The 17,953-nt window shown below is 42.6% G+C and overlaps 1 protein-coding gene across 1 annotated transcript in view; it reads left to right on the forward strand.

Moving 5' to 3' along the window:
* TNFRSF21 (TNF receptor superfamily member 21) overlaps nucleotides 1-17,953 on the forward strand; it is a 186,164-nt gene that overhangs the window by 44,868 nt on the left and 123,343 nt on the right. The window contains exon 3 of the mRNA XM_069236056.1: nucleotides 1,290-1,787. Within this exon, the coding sequence (XP_069092157.1) occupies nucleotides 1,290-1,787 (498 nt within the window). The remainder of the gene's footprint in view (nucleotides 1-1,289; nucleotides 1,788-17,953) is intronic.

Genomic DNA, 17,953 nt, shown 5'->3' on the forward strand with positions numbered 1-17,953 from the left:
GGTGAGATCTGCCATCATATGGCTATACCAGTGATGTTTCATATGTGTAAACCAATAGTAAAACAAGAAAATGTGTTAAATCAAATAAAATATTATTTAGGAACACCTACTTTTATGCATAGTTATGAGGAGGTGTACATAGGAAATGAGGAAAATAAAGTGACGTTTACGCAGTACAGCTCCTTAGTGCAGACCCAGGCAGAGACTCTTGAATATGTTTCAAATGCAGGAATAGTGTGCACATGGCTTCCTTCTTGAGTAACTCAAATACTTTTTAGCTCGGCTAATAAAAGCCACCACAAAATTGTATTTTGCTTAATTTCTAAAAAATAAATTTACAGAAGAGAATCACGCACGTATGCAACTCATTCATGCAATTTTAAAAGCCACATTTTCTCTGTTACTGCAAACTGGATGTCAATGTGGGCTGCCTTTGGCCTAGTTATGTCAAATAAAGCCTGCTTATCCCAACACACTTTTAAAACAAGCATTATTTTCTATTTATGAAAAATATGCTCAGAAAAATCAACCATCTACACTGCCCTTTCCTTTGAATCTAATACCTCTTCCCCCTTTTAACTTGTTGTACTTCGTATGCTGTCCCCTTCACAAATTTTCCTTTCCTTGTATTTGTATTGTATTAACTTTTGTCATCTTGAATTAACTGTTGTGCTTTATTGTTATTTCCATAGCAAGTGTTTGTTGTTTATACGATTATGCTACGATTCTTTATATAATGTTTGAGTCTATAAATACAAATGAACAATTACAAAACATTTTGTACAGAGCAGGTCAAAAATGAATGTGGAACGCAAGGTATACCTCCCTGACATTATTAACAGACTATCACACAAAAACCCATATGATTAAAAAAATGTCCTGCTTGCCTATGCTCAGAATGTGTATGGAAACACTTAATCAATAAAAAAAATACTTAAGGTGCTTCCTTAAGACCTCATTACCTTCCTGTTACTAAGGGTCAGCCTGGAGTGCTGGAAGGTCTGTGAGATCACAATGTGGATGCTCTTACTGCAGTGTTAAACACCTGTCTTTTGATCCTTACTCCAGACATGGCTGTTCATATGCCCACCTGCTTTGTTTTCCTGGCCAACTAAAATTAGATTTAAAATGTAATAGTTGGCCCGTTTTTATTTTCAGCAAGGTCTGAACTTTGGACCTTGTGAAATCTTTCCTTCTCCCCTTTAATATTTAAAATTGTTTTGTTTAATCTATTCTTCATGGACTATATCAATAATCTATCTCGCTGTCTGCTGGTGTTCCTTATTTAGGACCTGCCTTTGCTGTATCTGTAAGACCAAATGTGTCGATCTACGCTCCACAACCAACAGGGATCTACAATGTCACCTTAAAGAACGAGACTGGTGGCCCAGACATGGGGGTCGCAGTCACAAGAGAGCCAAGACACCAGCAAAACCATCATCCCAAGAAGCATGCATTCATTGCGGGTATAAGCCTTCACTCAGCAGGAGGTGTCACTGGAAGGGAAGGAACAAAGAACTCCGCTCTCAAGCCCACCAAGAGAGGTCAGACCCGGCAGCATACGCACCAACATTTCGACATCAACGAACATTTACCCTGGATGATTGTTCTATTTTTGCTGCTAGTTCTTGTCGTGATTGTTGTCTGCAGCGTCAGGAGAAGTTCACGCACACTCAAAAAAGGACCCAGACAGGATCCCAGCTCCATCATGGAAAAAGCCGGCCTGAAGCAATGTACCACTCTTGCCCAGAACCGAGAGAAATGGATCTATTACTGCAATGGACATGGTGAGTGGAAAACACCTTTGGAAATGTTTCTTAATACTTCTCAGCAGATTTGTATATTCTGTAAATTTTGGTTACATTTTTTCATCAGTGGTTTTGCTTCTAAAAAATAGACTATCATTTTGCACCCAGTTGTTTTACCTGTCTTTATCCAGTACATGATGTGTGATTTTCTTCTGTCAAAAATCTTGTCTACTCTAATTTCAGACATTTTACCCTTTTCCCAACATTGTTTATGGCATTGAAGGGTTTTGCAGGCTTACTGATCCCATACTTTGTTTTAATGCTTTCTGTGGGGCAAATGGGTTAGAACCTTTCACCAATAAAACGGGACTTGGGTTGAAAACCTGATGAATTAGCAGATCAACCGCCTGGTGCATTATTCTGCAATGCAGCTGATGTTTAGGAGCAAGCTAGGTATGAAGCAGGTTATGGTAGCCTGTGAGGCTGCGACTTTGGGTGAGGGGACGTGTGAGGTGGATGTGACTGAAAGGCAGGAGAGCTGTTAGAGGCGAGTTGGGTACAGAGTTGAGAGTAGTTTCAGGGGCGGGCCTGGGTGTAGGTCGGTAGTGATAAGATCAAAAATGTTTCAAGAAGATGTAGTGAGGCAGTAGGACAGAGATAAAATTTGACCAAAAGAGACAAATGAGTAAGGCTGAAGAGAGACCGCAGTAGCTTGGATCATTATTAGGTGACCACAATGAGTAAATATCTGAATTAACCGTAAGGTAAGCAGCATTTTTTAATTTGCTCCACTTTTGGTGTTAAATTCAATTACTAAAGATGTGAATGTAGAGTTGCATTTTCATGAAACTTAATAGTAAATCTGCTTCTTTATGTTGAAATCTGCAGGTCAGTTACATGTTCTCTTTTCGGGATGAGGCTGGACTGTGCAGACAAAATATTAGTTGTTTTGCAGTACTCTTAACTTAAACCCTAATGTAAAGCTATCTGATCCACATGACTGCAGCATCTGGGTGCAAGAGCTATATTGTCAAAGCTGTCCTAGATCCTCTGGCATGTGTTTGTAGTTCAGACTGTGCATATTCAGAGGATGCAGCTTTATGGTTGCAATGTTTCTGGCATCAGTAACGCTCGGTGCTAATTAATGCTGTCCTGACAGTCTAACCAGGCAGAGTTGACGATTAAGGGACGTGAAGCTGTGGGAACAACCTAACACTTCATGATGATAATTTACTATTTGTCTAGCTCTTTAGAGTGCACTCTTACTGTTTTCTGTACTCTGGATAACAGTTTCTAACCAACGTAATGGTATTCAATTTGCAGACCTCAGAATAGCAGAAGGCCGGGTTGGCCTTGCATGGATTCCAACTTGTGACCCGCAGATGTCCATGGTGAATGTTTGACTTCCCGAGCCATCCCGCTGCCTGTCCCAGATAATGCCTTATGATAGGTCTTCAGATAGATTGAAGGGTTTGTTTTCTAGTTCTTTGAGAAAAGGTTTACCTTGCCATTCAACAATGGAAAGGTGTTGTACCAAGTTAAAATGTGGCGACTATGTCTGACAGCTTGGTAGAACAGGTATTATATGACCTTATTGTTTTTGTTTGTAGTGTCGCTAGATCAGCAAGCATGTCAACAAACATAAACAACTGCCGGATTGACAAGGGCGGGGTGGTTAACATAATGTTCTGCGCGGTTCTGTCTGAAGTCCTCAAGCCTTTCTTCACAAACACCACTCGTGGTTGCTGTCAGTTTAGGAAATTCAAACTGAACATTTGCCCATGCGTCTCACAGAGCAGTTGTGGAAGAAGTGGGTGAATTGTATGAAAAAGTTTTAAAATAATCAACCGGCGATCATCACTTACAGTTCTGAAAAATGTATGTGTACAACGGAAATGGTAATGATGCTTTTGTTTATTTTAAAAAAAATACTGCATCATAACCCTGGATGTCCCATGCTTGATGTCTGTCTAGAACACAGCTAACCTTTTTCTGGCATGTCTTTTGAGAGGCAACATGCGGTCCAATGGGATGTGCATATGCTCTGTACTATTGCCTAAATTAGAGCCAATATTGAATGTCACCTCATCCCATCCGATGTTGAGTAAAAGGCAATATATGGCCCTGTGAAAGAGATGGTGGAAATTTGAGAAAGTGTGGACATAAGAATCGGAAGGGCAGAAGAAGGGCCCTAGTAGGTTTTATATACTGCCTAGGCCATCCTGAAAATGTATACAGTACACAATTGCCAAAGCTGCCCTTTCTCCTCTCTCTTGGCTCCACACAACAGCCCTTCCAGCTCCAGTTCAGTACTGTAGACAAAGATGAAAACACATCCCAAATTCAGTATGACGTACGGTTTTTTTCCACAGGGACACCGTATTTTAAAGTCCTAGACCTTGGAAACAGGGATAACTGACACACTTGATGTGAGTGAGTAATGTGGTGCACGTGGTGAGCATGGTACATGACAATGGAGTACAAAATATGGTGGGTACCAACATTCTAGGCCTCTTTTCGTATGTTCTTCACTCCATTCTCCAGTCAACACCTGCAATTCCTTTGCTGTGCAACAGATGGAACAACAGTTTACCAGTAAATGGGACGTCATCAGTCCAGAAGGAGTTGCATGCTGAAATTGGAGTCAGTTTAATGTTCTGACTCTCCTTACCACACAAGCATTATAAAACATCAATAATCGGTCTGATAAGGATGTAGTTTGTGCAAAATGGCTTTGCTCAACCTGATATGAGTGAAACTAAGATGTCAACCGCAATGAGACTGGACTGATGACAGGCATTCCCTGCCAAGAGAATGGGTTGTTACTAGATTCTTTGGTATACTTTAATCCCAAGGCACCGAAAAACGCTCAAAGATAAATGTATTCTTATTTTTATGTTCATACAATTTGTTCACTGCGTTTTATTGTGCTTGCAGCATGACAGGCCATTCTTTACAGCTATTGCACAGACTTGTAACAATGCAAATAAGGTGTTGATTACATTTTGCTAGCCTAAAATATTAGTGAAATGTATGTGTATCTATGTGCTAAGTTGCAAACGCCTCGAAGCACTCAAACTGAATCCTTCAGAACTTAGGTGTAGTACAAAAGTGATCATTTACATTCCCCGGGAGCTTTGTTGTACAACTAGGTGCTTATTACCTCGTGGAAGGTCATCAATTATTCCAGCCCCAATATTTTTTGGGGAAAGCAGTTCTGGTGAACGTGTCCTCTGAACCCAAATGGTTTACCTTGCATTGAACTGATTGGCATGTGCTAAGTATGAACGATGTTAAGCGAACCATAGTTGGATCATATAATCCCTTTTCTCCTGACCCCGGTGATGCTACCAGCTGTCCACCCACTTCACTCCATTCTCCTGCCTTCACAACATAAGCTAAGTTGATCCTACTATCAATGTCGGCTGTAAATAACATTCATTGAAATTAACAACTCTTCTGCACTTTGCTTTCCTCCACTTCCCATTCTCACTCCCAGCCCTCTCTCAATGCATTCCCAGCCGCTTACCCATGCTTCCTAGTTGGTGGTAGGGGATGCTGAGGAGCATTGACAGCTTGGCAGTCCTTTATAATAGAGATGTCATTTCCCATCCATGCTCCAGGCTCCTTCACCCCGACACAGCCTAGCATCCCAGTTTTACCTCTTCCCTGACATCCCCCTCAGGGAAATGTTGATGCTGGATGGATGAAAGTGATGCCTTCTTTTCTCAACCAAGCTGTGAACCTCTTCTTGCCACTGTCCCATAGGCTGCATCCTCCTCTGCCTTCAAAGTATAACCTCAAATGATCTTAACACCTGAAGCTGTCAGACTGGACAGGGACTGAATCTCCTTTGTCCTATGCCCACCTACTCTTCTCTCCCCACCCGTGTCATGACAAGAAACCAACACCCGCACAGTAGCTCAGTTGGTTGTGTATGGGGCGCACTCCAACTGGATTTCATATTTGTGCTGGCGCATTCAACTATGTCCTTGCACCACGGGGCTAGAAATCTGACCCTGCGGCTTTGAGGGAGTGCGGCAGATAGTGACATCCTCCTTTCTTACACCTTCTGTCTCACTCATTCTCACTCCCATACACTTCCTCTATACCACCTGTATCACACTGATCACTGCCCCTCCTTGTGCGACTAATCTTAGATATTCTTAGTATTAGAGGTATCCATGCTTGGCAGAGAAAGTGTGTCCCAGCCATTCCATACCCTGTTGCACCACCTTCTTTGTCCCATACCTCGGTATTCACGTCATGTGGTTTTGGCTCAGCAGTGCACCACAGTCAGTTGTGGTGGCCACCTCAGTCTGTTTCACATCATCAAGCACTTGCTGCATTAACGTACAAGGATGACTGATTAATGCATAACCTTTAGGTCATTAAGTGTCTACTCTCATCCATTGGTGTTTGGAGGAGGCAAGATGCTATTGTTTGTGGATAAAGAGAACCTCCGTGTGGGTCAATGAAGTCTTTACAATAGATGGAGGGTGTAGTAGAATAACACAGAAACATGGTATGTGTAATCTTCTGATCCGGGTCTCTTCAATGGCCGCAACTGCATGAAGAGTAGTTTCTGTGTCTACCACAGTAAGCCCATCACCTTGACTGTTGTTGACCATGGAGGTTTTGTATGTTGCCCCTAGACATTCCACTGTAAAGAAGCCCTCAGTATGGCAGGGAGGGACTGAAGACGAATCTACTGGTCACATCACAGGCAAGCCACCCAGTACGGGAGCCACAGGAGTCTCTGGCCTCTACAGCACGTGGCTGGTGTGGTCAGAACAAGCAGGGTGTACCAGCAGGAATCTCTCGTCTGTGACTCCTAGGTTCTGCTTCACGGGTAGTGATGGCCGTAGCCAGCAATGTTTATTAAGCAAAAGTATGTCCAGTTTTCAGAGCATTTCAGCTTGCTTCATAGGATAGTCCTGATCACCCCTGCGCTCGCTTTGTGCGAGTGTGTCTTTTAGAAGACTGTCACAACAAGTCAAGCGTTGATCTGGCCTTCTGCGAGTCAGGTCATGCTGAGAGGAGCCCACCAGGTCTTTTTTGTTTGTTTGTTTGTTTTACAGTGACGCCAACAAGCTCCAGTGTCTGGGATCAAAATAAATCAGTACAGGGCCATCTGTAGAGTGGTGCGACTGGTGCGGACACACTGGGCACTGGCCTGGAATGGGGGGCTGATCTCAGGGGCTGCACTGTGTTTAGCAGTAACTTATTATTTAAAGTCACCTGCTGCAGAGTTCCTGGTGTCCAGCTTTCAAGCAGCAACAGAAGTGTCAGGATAGCTCTTGGTATTAATGTTCCTGCTAGAGAGAGATCAGAGTTTTGTCTATTGGTACTTTGAACTCATCATTGAGTGGCGCAAAGGGTTAATATTCCTGCTGCAAGGAACGTGTCTGTATTTTATGTGGATAGCTGAGTGGATTAATAAAGCCAGTATTTACCAGCGTTTTAGAACCAATGAAATGTATGTAAGAGAGGGGCTGTGGAGCACTGAGGGGCACTTTCACGAAGTTGTAGTGAGGGAATCTGAGGAAGAGGTCATGGGGTGGATTGTCCACCGGGCGCCAAAGGCTCTAAAGTTGGCCCTGAAGCAGCAGGCACAGTTACTTAGCTACTTTGCAGACTGCCATGAGGGAAATCACCAAGTCAAATGATTTAGCAACCCTCCACTGGGCACGCTCGTATTTTCTATCGTCTGGAGTAGGTTAATTATTGAAGGTAGTTCCCTGCGATGAGTCGGTAGCCAGCCGGGCGTGCTCAGGGGTGTGGACTATGTCGCGAATGGAGGGAGGTTCCCTGGCAGTGAACCATAAACACTTTGATGCAGCGTAATCACAGGAGTTCTGGGATGTTTTTTGCTCAGTGAGCCACAGGTACCCGAAATAGACAAGCCGCGCTAAGTGGGGGTGACCACAATGAACTGCACCAGACCATGACCCCTGTACCTAAAAACAAGTAGCCCTTCTGCGTCCATATGAATGACCAAATGATTTTCCTATGTGAATCACACATCAAAGCAAATGTTACAAATTGAAGATATATATTTGTGTCGCAATTGTGTTAGTAAAAGGTCCCAATCATTAACCATATCCACAATTGTGTTCGATAATTATGTTCTAAAAATCGATTTTTTTTTTAAGCACATAATTGTACTCCTTTGAAAGGCAGGGCTAAAGGCCGTTCCACTTTGTGAGGCAACCCCCATTTATTTAATTGGGCTGTCGGGGAAAGGGTGACTTGACAGTGAATATTTTTTCTATAGAAAAAAGAAATACTTTTGCATGCGCGTCTGCACATTTCCACTTGTTTTTGCCGTGTGAATTTCCATTTTGTGAAAGATACACGTGAGCGAAATTTTCAGAGTTGTAGTACTCCTGCAGTGCATTGTTAGCTTTCTTCAAAATGGAAATCTACTCCAAAGCTTGGATGAAGCCTGTGTGCTGGGAACAATAAGTATTGTGCAGGTTTGTGTTACTTTAAAAGCAAGGGGGTGCCTCCGTGCTAGTCACCAGTTCAATGGATAATAGAACCCTCTTTTCGTTCATCCACAAGATACACTCAAAATTGCACTTGACGTGACTTACTCGTTGCCATCCGTATGTGTATTTGAGCTTCGTGTGGGTGTAGGTCAGGTGTTGAAGCTGAGCATCTTGCCTAAACGTGGGACTTCAAAGATAGCCTGAGTAGACAACATACCCAGGCAGCTGTTAGTTTATCAGTTTACTACAGTAGAAGTGAGCAGTGCGAATTTAACGGGTGGACAGATGGTCGTTCATAACAGTTGCTGGGTTCATCCCGCATAGTTTGCTTTTGAACCCCTTAAGTTCGTTCCTTACCTATGAGAGATAACGATAGGAGCAACTGAAGCTCGTCTGGATGTTAACAACATTCCGGACAGTTCTATTGGTGCTCTCTATTAATTCTAGCCTAACTATATGAAGAAATCGCATATTACTGTAGGTTAGGGTGACCAGATTTTGAGGAGCAAAAACCGGGACAGGTCAGACATAAAAGAAGGACTAAAGACATTACTCACTTTTATATCTTGCCTGTCCCGTTTTTTGCGTAGCTTAGTGAATGTGTGCCTATACATGTTTGTGTGTGTGTGTGTGTGTGTGTGTGTGTGTATATATATATATATATATATATACACACACACACACACACAAGACTACATATATAAAATTAGCTATGACTTCCCAACCTGCACCCCCAACCCACCCACCTCTCTCTACTCCCCACTCTGTCTCTCTGTTGAGAGCAGACAGGGGACTGTGTAGCCTGACAGTAACAGATAAAATACTTTAATTATTTCATACGTTGTAGGCCTCTTTAACTTATGCTTCCCTAGATGATCTGACCTTTGTCACAAAAACCGGGACATTTATTTAAAATGTGGAGAAGCGTTGGGACACCGGGACAGTCCTTTAAAAACCGGGACTGTCTGGGGAAATCCGGGACGTCTGATTACCCTACTTTTAGGTTCAGCGTTTCAGTTGTGGCATAGTCTAAAATAAGCTGTGACTGGTTGAAAACTCGATCATCTCAGTCATAACTAGGTGTGTTTTTCACAGGACTATGCCCATGAAGCCCACTTTCACATAGGTGGCTACTGGTTGGCTTTACAGTAGCTAGCTTCACTTCAAGCTCCCAGGATGTCTGAACATAGCATCCTCTGACCTTGTTCTTTCATCCCTTGTTTGGCTCGTCTACTTTGTTTCTGCCCATCCCGCTTTTCTTTTCCATCCTCTCTGTTTTCCTTTACTTTCTTTTACTCGCTCCGTCCCCCTGACCATGAGATGAAGACTAAGCAGCGGTTGTGTATCCTGAGACCTGGTTTTGTTGCAGTGAGAGCGAGCGTTCCCCGTGGAGTCGTCCGCCTCCTCACAGCATGGAGGCCTGTGAGCCTATCAGGGCGCAGGTACTGGAAGTGATCCAGGTTCATAATGCTGTTTTGATTTTCCAGGAGATGGTCTGTTATCGGTAATAAGAGATGAGTGCTGTGATGCCGTAACGTAATCTGGAGCAAAGAAATGATTCACTTTAGGTGTCTCATTTAGGTACTCCTGATACCAGGTAATTAAAGCTTATGATAAGTGCATTTTAAGGCTCCTGGGAAAATGTTTTCCAACTCGTAGGACGAGCCATTGTTCACCACTGCACCAAGTTGTTTTTGTGTCTTCTTGAAATGTTTGTGTCTTTTTATGTTGAGTCTGCTACACAGTACATGTGCTGTCTGTTGTGAGGAATTTTGTGGCTTACCAAGAACACGGCAGGGTTTGGAGCCAGCCCATTACTTACCATTCTTTGGGTTTTCTGTGCCATTCATTTACCTGCTTCCTATTGGAGCCCGGTCTTGTCAATTTTGTGTTTGTCCCTGACATGGAGCATTGCCTCTTTACAATCTCTTTGGCTGCCATCTCTGTTTCAACTGCTTGATTTTCAAGCACTTCTCTTTTTTTTTTTTTTTTGGCTCAGCACTATGAGAGTGTCTGTTCTTTTGAGCTGTATCCTTTGTGTACATCTCTCCTTTTGCACTTCGTGTTGCTCTTGGTCACCCATTTGCCTGTCCCCATGACAGCCAACTTGCACTTGTCCGTGTTCTTTCCATTGTTTTACCCACTGGCACACTCTCTGTTTTTGTGTCCCTCTTGCATTGATTGTGCATCTCCTCCTGCCCTCTCTCATTGTTTTCGTGTGTACTCCTGTGTTGCTTTGGGATTCTTGCCCACCTTCCTTCCCCCATGATGCTCCCCCCCCCCCCCCCAACCAACTTAAAAAAAGCCTTTGGAAGGTTTTTTCCTTTTTAGTTACTGATTCAACTCTGATAGGTTAAAAGGGAAAAAATAAATGTCAGCTCGGAGGTGTGCAAATGTATGGTGTCTGTGGACCTTCAAAATGATGGAGGTAGCTGCGTCAAAGGCTTTTTATTTTTGTTTAAACTTTATCCACACTGCACAACATTGGGGATGCTGTGCGTCATGGCTAAAACCATCGGCTAAGCCAATAGCTCTCAAAGGCAACAACTATTGGCTCTGCCAGCACTTGTTTTTTGTTGTCTCTCTTCCATTTTGGCCCGTGTTTGTAGTGTTTCCCGCATTGAGAGATAAAGCTGCACACACACTTAGTGTTTTCCTCCTGTAGCCGAAATGGTAGTATTGAATCATATATCTAGAAGTTTACACTTAAAACCCACTGGTTATCTTGTAACATCCATATGTACACGTTAAAGGCTCTTGAAATGTGTTATTTAACCTCTGTAACTCATGAATTTAGTGCCGCAGATCAGTGGTTCCCAACCTGTGGTCTGGGAACCCCTGGGATCCGCAAAGCTTCCTCAGGGGGTCCGCGACTGCCTAGAAAATTAAACAATATTAACAGATTAGGTCCCCTGCTTTCAGTAATGACTCAGTGAGGGGGGGTGCACCGAATCCAATAATGATTCAGTGGGGGTCCACGGTTTCCAGTAATGATAAAGTGGGGGTCCACAAAAGTCAAAAGGCTGGGAATCACTGCCGTAGAAAGGGTGGCCTTGTACTACCTCCTTTTTAAAATGTAAACTTACATGAAGCTAACATATGTTGGAACTAATATACCTCAAACCTACCTGGGAAGTATATTTGCACTAGGTCTGTTTTGAGGCTATGCTTTCAGAAAGACAAACACTTCCTTTAGTAAAATAATGTGGAGTTTGATCCTGTTCCTGCCCACTTTCATGATAATCGTATGGAAACCAGCCTCTCGCCCTGTTCTCGGTGCATGAAAATAGTAACAATCTAGAAAAGAAATGTACATATATGTGCACCTGAGAGGCGTGTTTAGAAAACAAAACCTGAAAGCGTTCAAACTTAAAAGTTTATATTAAGTGCACCTCAAATAGGGCAATTTGTGGCTCTCTTGGTTAAAACTGCAAATAATAGTAAGCATGCTACTGTACATAGTAAACTGGTCTTTAAATTGTGCATAGGTAATTTATAAAGCTATTGAAAGACTTGTAGCTAATTAGAACAACAATTTATACCAACTAGCTACTCTGCAGTAGTGTGTTTTCAAAACAAGCAAATAGCTCATTAGAGAAGAAAAATAAATGTATTACCATGATCAAAAACAGAGTCCCAAAAAGTGGATACAGATATTTGAATGCTGCACTAATATGCCGAATGAACGTATCTCACCAGTAGCCAAGAAACCTTATCCAGAAAAGGCAAGGATCAGGAATATGACATCTTCCTTGTTGGGTTCCGTCTTTGTGATATCCTGATGTCATTAAAAAATCCATGGATTATGACCTCAATCAGTCTTTCTCTACTACGCCCCTTACAAATAAGTTACTTTTCCAGTAAATATTAAATGTGCTGTTTGCTAAATCAGTACTGGAAAAAATAACTAGAATGGTCGTCAGTCTCAAAGCTGCATGAATTGGAATGAGCTAATCCAGAAAAGGATGTCTTGTAAATTATCAACGTTTTATAGTTTATCACTTAAATAGCCATGCCCATTTCATTCATGTAAATGTAGACATCAATATTAGATCCATAAAAGTGTGGATGAACTTGAATTGGCCGGGCATATAATTTTACTTGCTTCCACAAAAAGGTTTAATAGATCAAAGGTGCTGTACTTTCCTCCTACAAAATTTGATTCTTTCAGGCCATTTAGAAGCCGTCATCCTGACTCAATGAGTGTTTAAATCCACCAATGGGATTGGCCCCTCTCTAAGACAGGGTAGCTAACACGAGTAACTTCACCATGTAGACGGGCAGGTGTTGGGATTGATGAAGTTGAATACAACTGGAATTAATCAGCCTCTGCACTCTTGCAGACATTCATTACTATGTCCATGGCCTCGTCAGTCCTTCCTCTTCCTCCAGTTACATCACATGATATCTCAACCGCCTCATGAATCACCATCCTCGAAGGTATCATATTGCACCCAGAGCCGGTTAATCCTGTAATTCCAATGTACTTTGCTCACATCTTGCAGCAGGGCTGTGGCCTACTCTCCAGTAATAGGCGTTGTTCCTTGAGCCTAAAAAGGTCATCACACCTTTGCAGAGGTACAATATCTGCTGGATCCCAACATCCTACCCTGTGCCCCAAAGTGGAAAATCAAGTGGTAACCAACTCCAAGAACAGCTTCCTAGTGTTTACAACATCCTAGTACAAGGCTGCATATCTGGTAGTATGGGATGATCTACTGGAAACCTCCAGTGAGCAAGTGTCCCTATCTCTCTATCATTAAAGCTGAACATACGAATGAAATGCAGATTTATATAGCGCAGCTTATCACCCATGAGGGTCTCAAGGCGCTGTCCATGGACACAGGGAGATTAGTGATTTGCCCAGGATCACAGGACGTTGCGCCTACGCTGCGGATTGAACCCAGATCTCAAGCTCCTGAGGCGGTCGCTCTGACTGCTATGTAACATCCTCTCCCACAAAAAAGTCCAGCAAATGCTTAACATATCAGTGCTGCTCCTCTCCATTTTAGCCTGTTTTCTTCAGTCCGAAGCTCACAATTACAAGGCATTACATTTGCTCCTTATAATGGAAGATATAGGATAGCTTTTTGTTTGTGCCTCAGCGCCCTCACACTGAATAAAAAATGGTATTATGTGATTGGTTGGATGTGAGCCAATAGTTGACTGTCAGGGTCCTGACTCTCCAATCGTGTAAACAGTCCTACAATGAAAGGAGAGCAGTCCGGATCTCTTCTGGCGCCATATCACTTTGTTCACTTGGAAGCAGGTTTCCCTGACTTAAGAGCCTCCTAAGTCATTGGATCAGTCGTGACTTGGTGGGAGGGAGCACTGCTGCATACCTTGGTCGGTCAGCCTTGCCAACGCACTGTTTGAAAAGTAATTTGAATAATTATTGAACCAAAATGTCATTTGGGAAGGAAATGCCCTTGGGATATGGCTTGAATGGAGGAATTTGCATTTGTTATGACCACTGACGAGGGTATTTATTGTCAAATCTTGCAATGAACCTGTTTAAACCAACTGCCAAACTGGCAATAATTCTTTAATTGTTCTTTGTTTTGTAATTAAGAGTTGCGATTTGGCACCATACCATGCTTTGCCTTTTGTGAGGTGAAGGGCACCGGGCTAATTCACTGACAGACAAATTCATTTTAATGAATGTGACTTTTGCAGCTGTAGTGTCCCGATTAAGTCCAATTACTGTAGCATTTTTTTTTACCTTAAAAGCCAATTTTTGTGTACACAGTAGGCTGTATTTACAAAAATTCCTAGCGGAAAATCATGTTTTAAGTAAATATCTGCCTTTTCAAAAAGATTCGAAGAATTGCAGGCTCCTGGGACACAGAGGCTCGCAAGGTGCCAATATCGCTCTTTTGTATCCACGCAGAGATGTGACATCAAGGTGAATTTGCACATGGTCTTTTTCCCCGCGGAATACATCTCTTTTCGTACACTCGAGTCTCAGAACAAGTGTAGCGCAGGGCTCCTTTTGACTTTGAGATGGAATTTAGGCAGAGCCCCGGATCTCCCAAACTACCATGCAGCCGGTAACTCTGGATGCCACTTTTTTCAGTTTTATTTAGAGCGAACTCGACCCGAAGATATTGGAGCGCTGTACATGAGCCCCAGTTACCTTACACAAGGACACGTTCAATGTCTTGGTAGGCACGGTAAGATTATGCGATTTGCCCAGAATCACAGGATGCTGACGCGGAGACTCGAACCTGGTTCCCTAGCTCCTAAGCCGCGGCTCTAGTGAATGTGTGTGGATCTGCAGCCCTTATGGGTATCACGGTGGTGATAATCACCCAGCAGCACATGCGCCCGGGCACATTTTAGTCAGTCTCACCCACTGCTCGGATCTTTCGTCCGGAACCCATCCAGTCACTGTAGGAACTGGGTTCTCGGGAGTTCCTGTTCAGAGCCAGCACCGAGCACGGGAAGAAATGCCGGCACCTCCTTACCATATTTAAATCCTCTTAGTAGCCATTAGCTGGAGATACCTGCACATTTTGGCAAGGATACATCGCAAAAAATTATTAAATGCATTATTTTTATTTTTTTTTTTTAATTGGAGAGAATTTCAGATGGAATGCCCATGCATGGGAACTTTGGGAGGCTCAAGTGACGGGTCACTTCAAGATATTTTTCTAAATATTTCTTTTGAGAAATATGTCAAAAAGGTGGTTCAAAACCTATACAAGTCACGTGGCATCGCTCTCTTTGTGAAATCCACTGTACAGTGAAAATATTCAGGTAATATTAAAACATACATTAACAGAAAGAACATTCGGACTATAAGTTCTGTGTTTCTGGACCAGAAAGGTCAGCTATTGGTGAAGTTAACAGATGATTCCATGTCATCATGAAAATACAATATTCCCCTCTGTTATATGTTTCTAGAACTCCATCGGAAATTAGACCGTCTGCCCAATTGATTCAATTGAGTTGAATTAGATCTGCTGCTCCCAAAATGCACTGGGTTTTTGAATGAGCTCCTAGGACTGGAACCTGGGGCCATATGTACGAAAGCTTTTTCCCATAGACCCAGAATGGGTAAAATCCTTTGGTACATCTGGCCCCTAGTGCCTTAGGGACATGGAAATATTTGGTAAGCCTATATATTGATGTTGAAAGGTAACTTTGAACTTAGCAAGTCTCACTAAAGGATAGCCGAGTCAGCCTTCCTAAGAGAGCAGAGCTGAATTTCCAGCTACCTCCCTCTCATTACTTCTAGGATTCTTGCACAGGGAGCTCTTCTTGCCCTGCCTGCTGCTGTTGCCATGGTAACTGAATGGAAGAGCACCTGCAGGGGATGATGCCTAGTCTGCATTTCTGAGAAATGTCCCTGGTTATGAAACCGGTTATTGTACTCAAAACATTGTCTGTTATGAGTTTTTGTTTTCAGGGATGTGGCCTGGGAGGTTCCCATCTTTTTCCGTAGACAGCTAAACGTGGTTTGTTATCAGTGCAGTGTGTTGTCTGTTCATTGGTAGTGTGGGTGACTCAAGGTTATTTTTCATGCTTATAGATACTACACCTCGCTGCTTCCGATTTCGATGGCAGTATTTCTCCTATAACTTAACTGTTTTACTCCTGCACTGTCAGGAGGGCATTTAGGTGTACCATTTAACAAAAAAAAAAAAGAAAATATTTTCCTGATCTTCACCTATTTATATATCATAATAAAAGCTGGGAAAGTAGCAGGGTGTGTGTAACTCGCTGAGCTAAGGTTTTTTCATAAATTACACAGGGTAGTTTGTCAGGAGCATTGGTCGAAGTGCATTAAATTAATTATGGAAACTGTGATTCTGATTTCAGTGAGTGCAAGGCCAGTGAGCCAGGTGTGTGTTGGTGGTAGGGGCGAGTGGGGAATCAGAGGCATGGCTAAAAATAACAAAATATTCAGCAAATACATTTTTGGTCTTTCACCTTCAAGTAACTGCATATAAAGTAACTTGCAGCATAAATGAAAAATAAATGCAGGTTAAACTAATCAGGGAGAGACTATTTTACATGGGGAAAGCTCTATTGGTTAATGCGATTACCGGAGATATCTGTGTATGAAACCAGAGCCACAGAATGGAGTTTTGGCTGGTGCAGTGGAGTATAGTGATCTGTGTGTTTGTAGTGTTAAGAGGCCCCCTCCTTTGACAGAAAGCACTATGCAAATGTGCATATGTATTATTTTTCACTTGCATTACATACATAGTATACCAGAGGCTGCTACAAAATATTTAGGTGTAAGATAAAAAGCACTTCCAAAATACAGATCTGAGTAATATTCAGACTGTGTACCTAACGCAAACAGTGTTTAAAACTGTCCATTTATGACATGCAGTCAAAAGCATATCAGATCATCTTACAATACCTCTCAAAAAGAATACTCTTCAAGTGACTACATCAATTTAAGCCCATACCGATTTCCAAGCAGCAGATTAACCAAATGTGTACATCTATGTTTCTTTCAGGCAGCACGCACCCTGGCAAGAAGGCTTGCTTCTTGTTCACCTCTCTGTCCCTCCCTCAGCTTCACAGCACAGGAAACTCCCTCTCTTCAACTTCTGTTGAGGGATCTCAACTGTTGGAATTAATTGTCCTGGGACAGGTGACTTCTAACATAAAGTAGGGGAACTGTTTTTGTCAAATTAGAAAAATATGGGCATGTCATTCCCAGCAGACCCTACCCACTTCGACCTCTGGTCAGTAACTTCTCCATCCATATGCGCCCTTTGTCAGTGAATTGAGCATGCTACGTCTGTGCACTGTTCACTAATCACTTGTCCTCTTACAGCTGTAGTGTTCAGGGTTTTCCAGCATGTATTTTTTTTGGGTGGGAGGGGGTGGAGCTTTGGTTTAAAATAGGTGTTCATTTAGATGCTGCAGTTTGAAAGGTGCGGCTAACTACTTGAAAGGGTTTATTTTTCTCCTTCCATTATAATCTGTAAGTGTGAGGTTTGTGTGTTGGGGTTGTCGGTCTGTGATGGTTTGCAGTGAGTATTCAGACCTTGCACCTGCCACCTAACCTTTACCTCTTATGTTGAGACCTCATGCACATCCTATGGGCAGCAGTGATCATGTCCTATTTTTCTGGCTGCTAAGTGCGGTCTATTAAGTCTGGGATGCTGCTTTTATAAACATGGGTTACAGGTTAAAGCATGTGTGAGGGTTTTCTTATGGTCTAATGTATGGCTTGTATGTTTTGAAGGCCTTAGGTTAAGATCTGTGCCCTTAATGAGTAGGAGGTGTTTACCTTCTGGTTGTGCAGTCCATTCCCTTTGTGCTTGATCCCAATGTTTTTATCTTGTTTCTTGGTTTGCTGTCATCTTTCTGTCCCAGATGTTGGTATCTACAAAGTCTGTTTATTTTGAATTCCTTATCCTGTACTGTGTGGGGGAAGTGGTTTCTATCTTCTTTCATATTTGTAGTCTTAGTGGTGGCAGATGCGGAGTCCCCGTTCCTTGTCTAGCCTGGTATGGAGAGCGCTGTACTTGGCTAACATATGGTGTGCGGTATATTGAAGGATTGTCTTACGGTTGTGTTACAGTTTGGTTGTCTAATGTTCTGATATATGTCGTGTGAGATTTGTAGGTGCTGGGATGTGATGTTTTGTTAGTGGGGTGTATGCCGTTTATTACAGTTGGCTGTTACAAACTGAAAGACATGTTGCAGCGTATTTAGGGGCATATGTATTGAAGATGGGTAAAG

The sequence above is a fragment of the Pleurodeles waltl genome, chromosome 5 (assembly GCF_031143425.1).
Source record: "Pleurodeles waltl isolate 20211129_DDA chromosome 5, aPleWal1.hap1.20221129, whole genome shotgun sequence".
NCBI classification, from domain to species: domain Eukaryota; kingdom Metazoa; phylum Chordata; class Amphibia; order Caudata; family Salamandridae; genus Pleurodeles; species Pleurodeles waltl.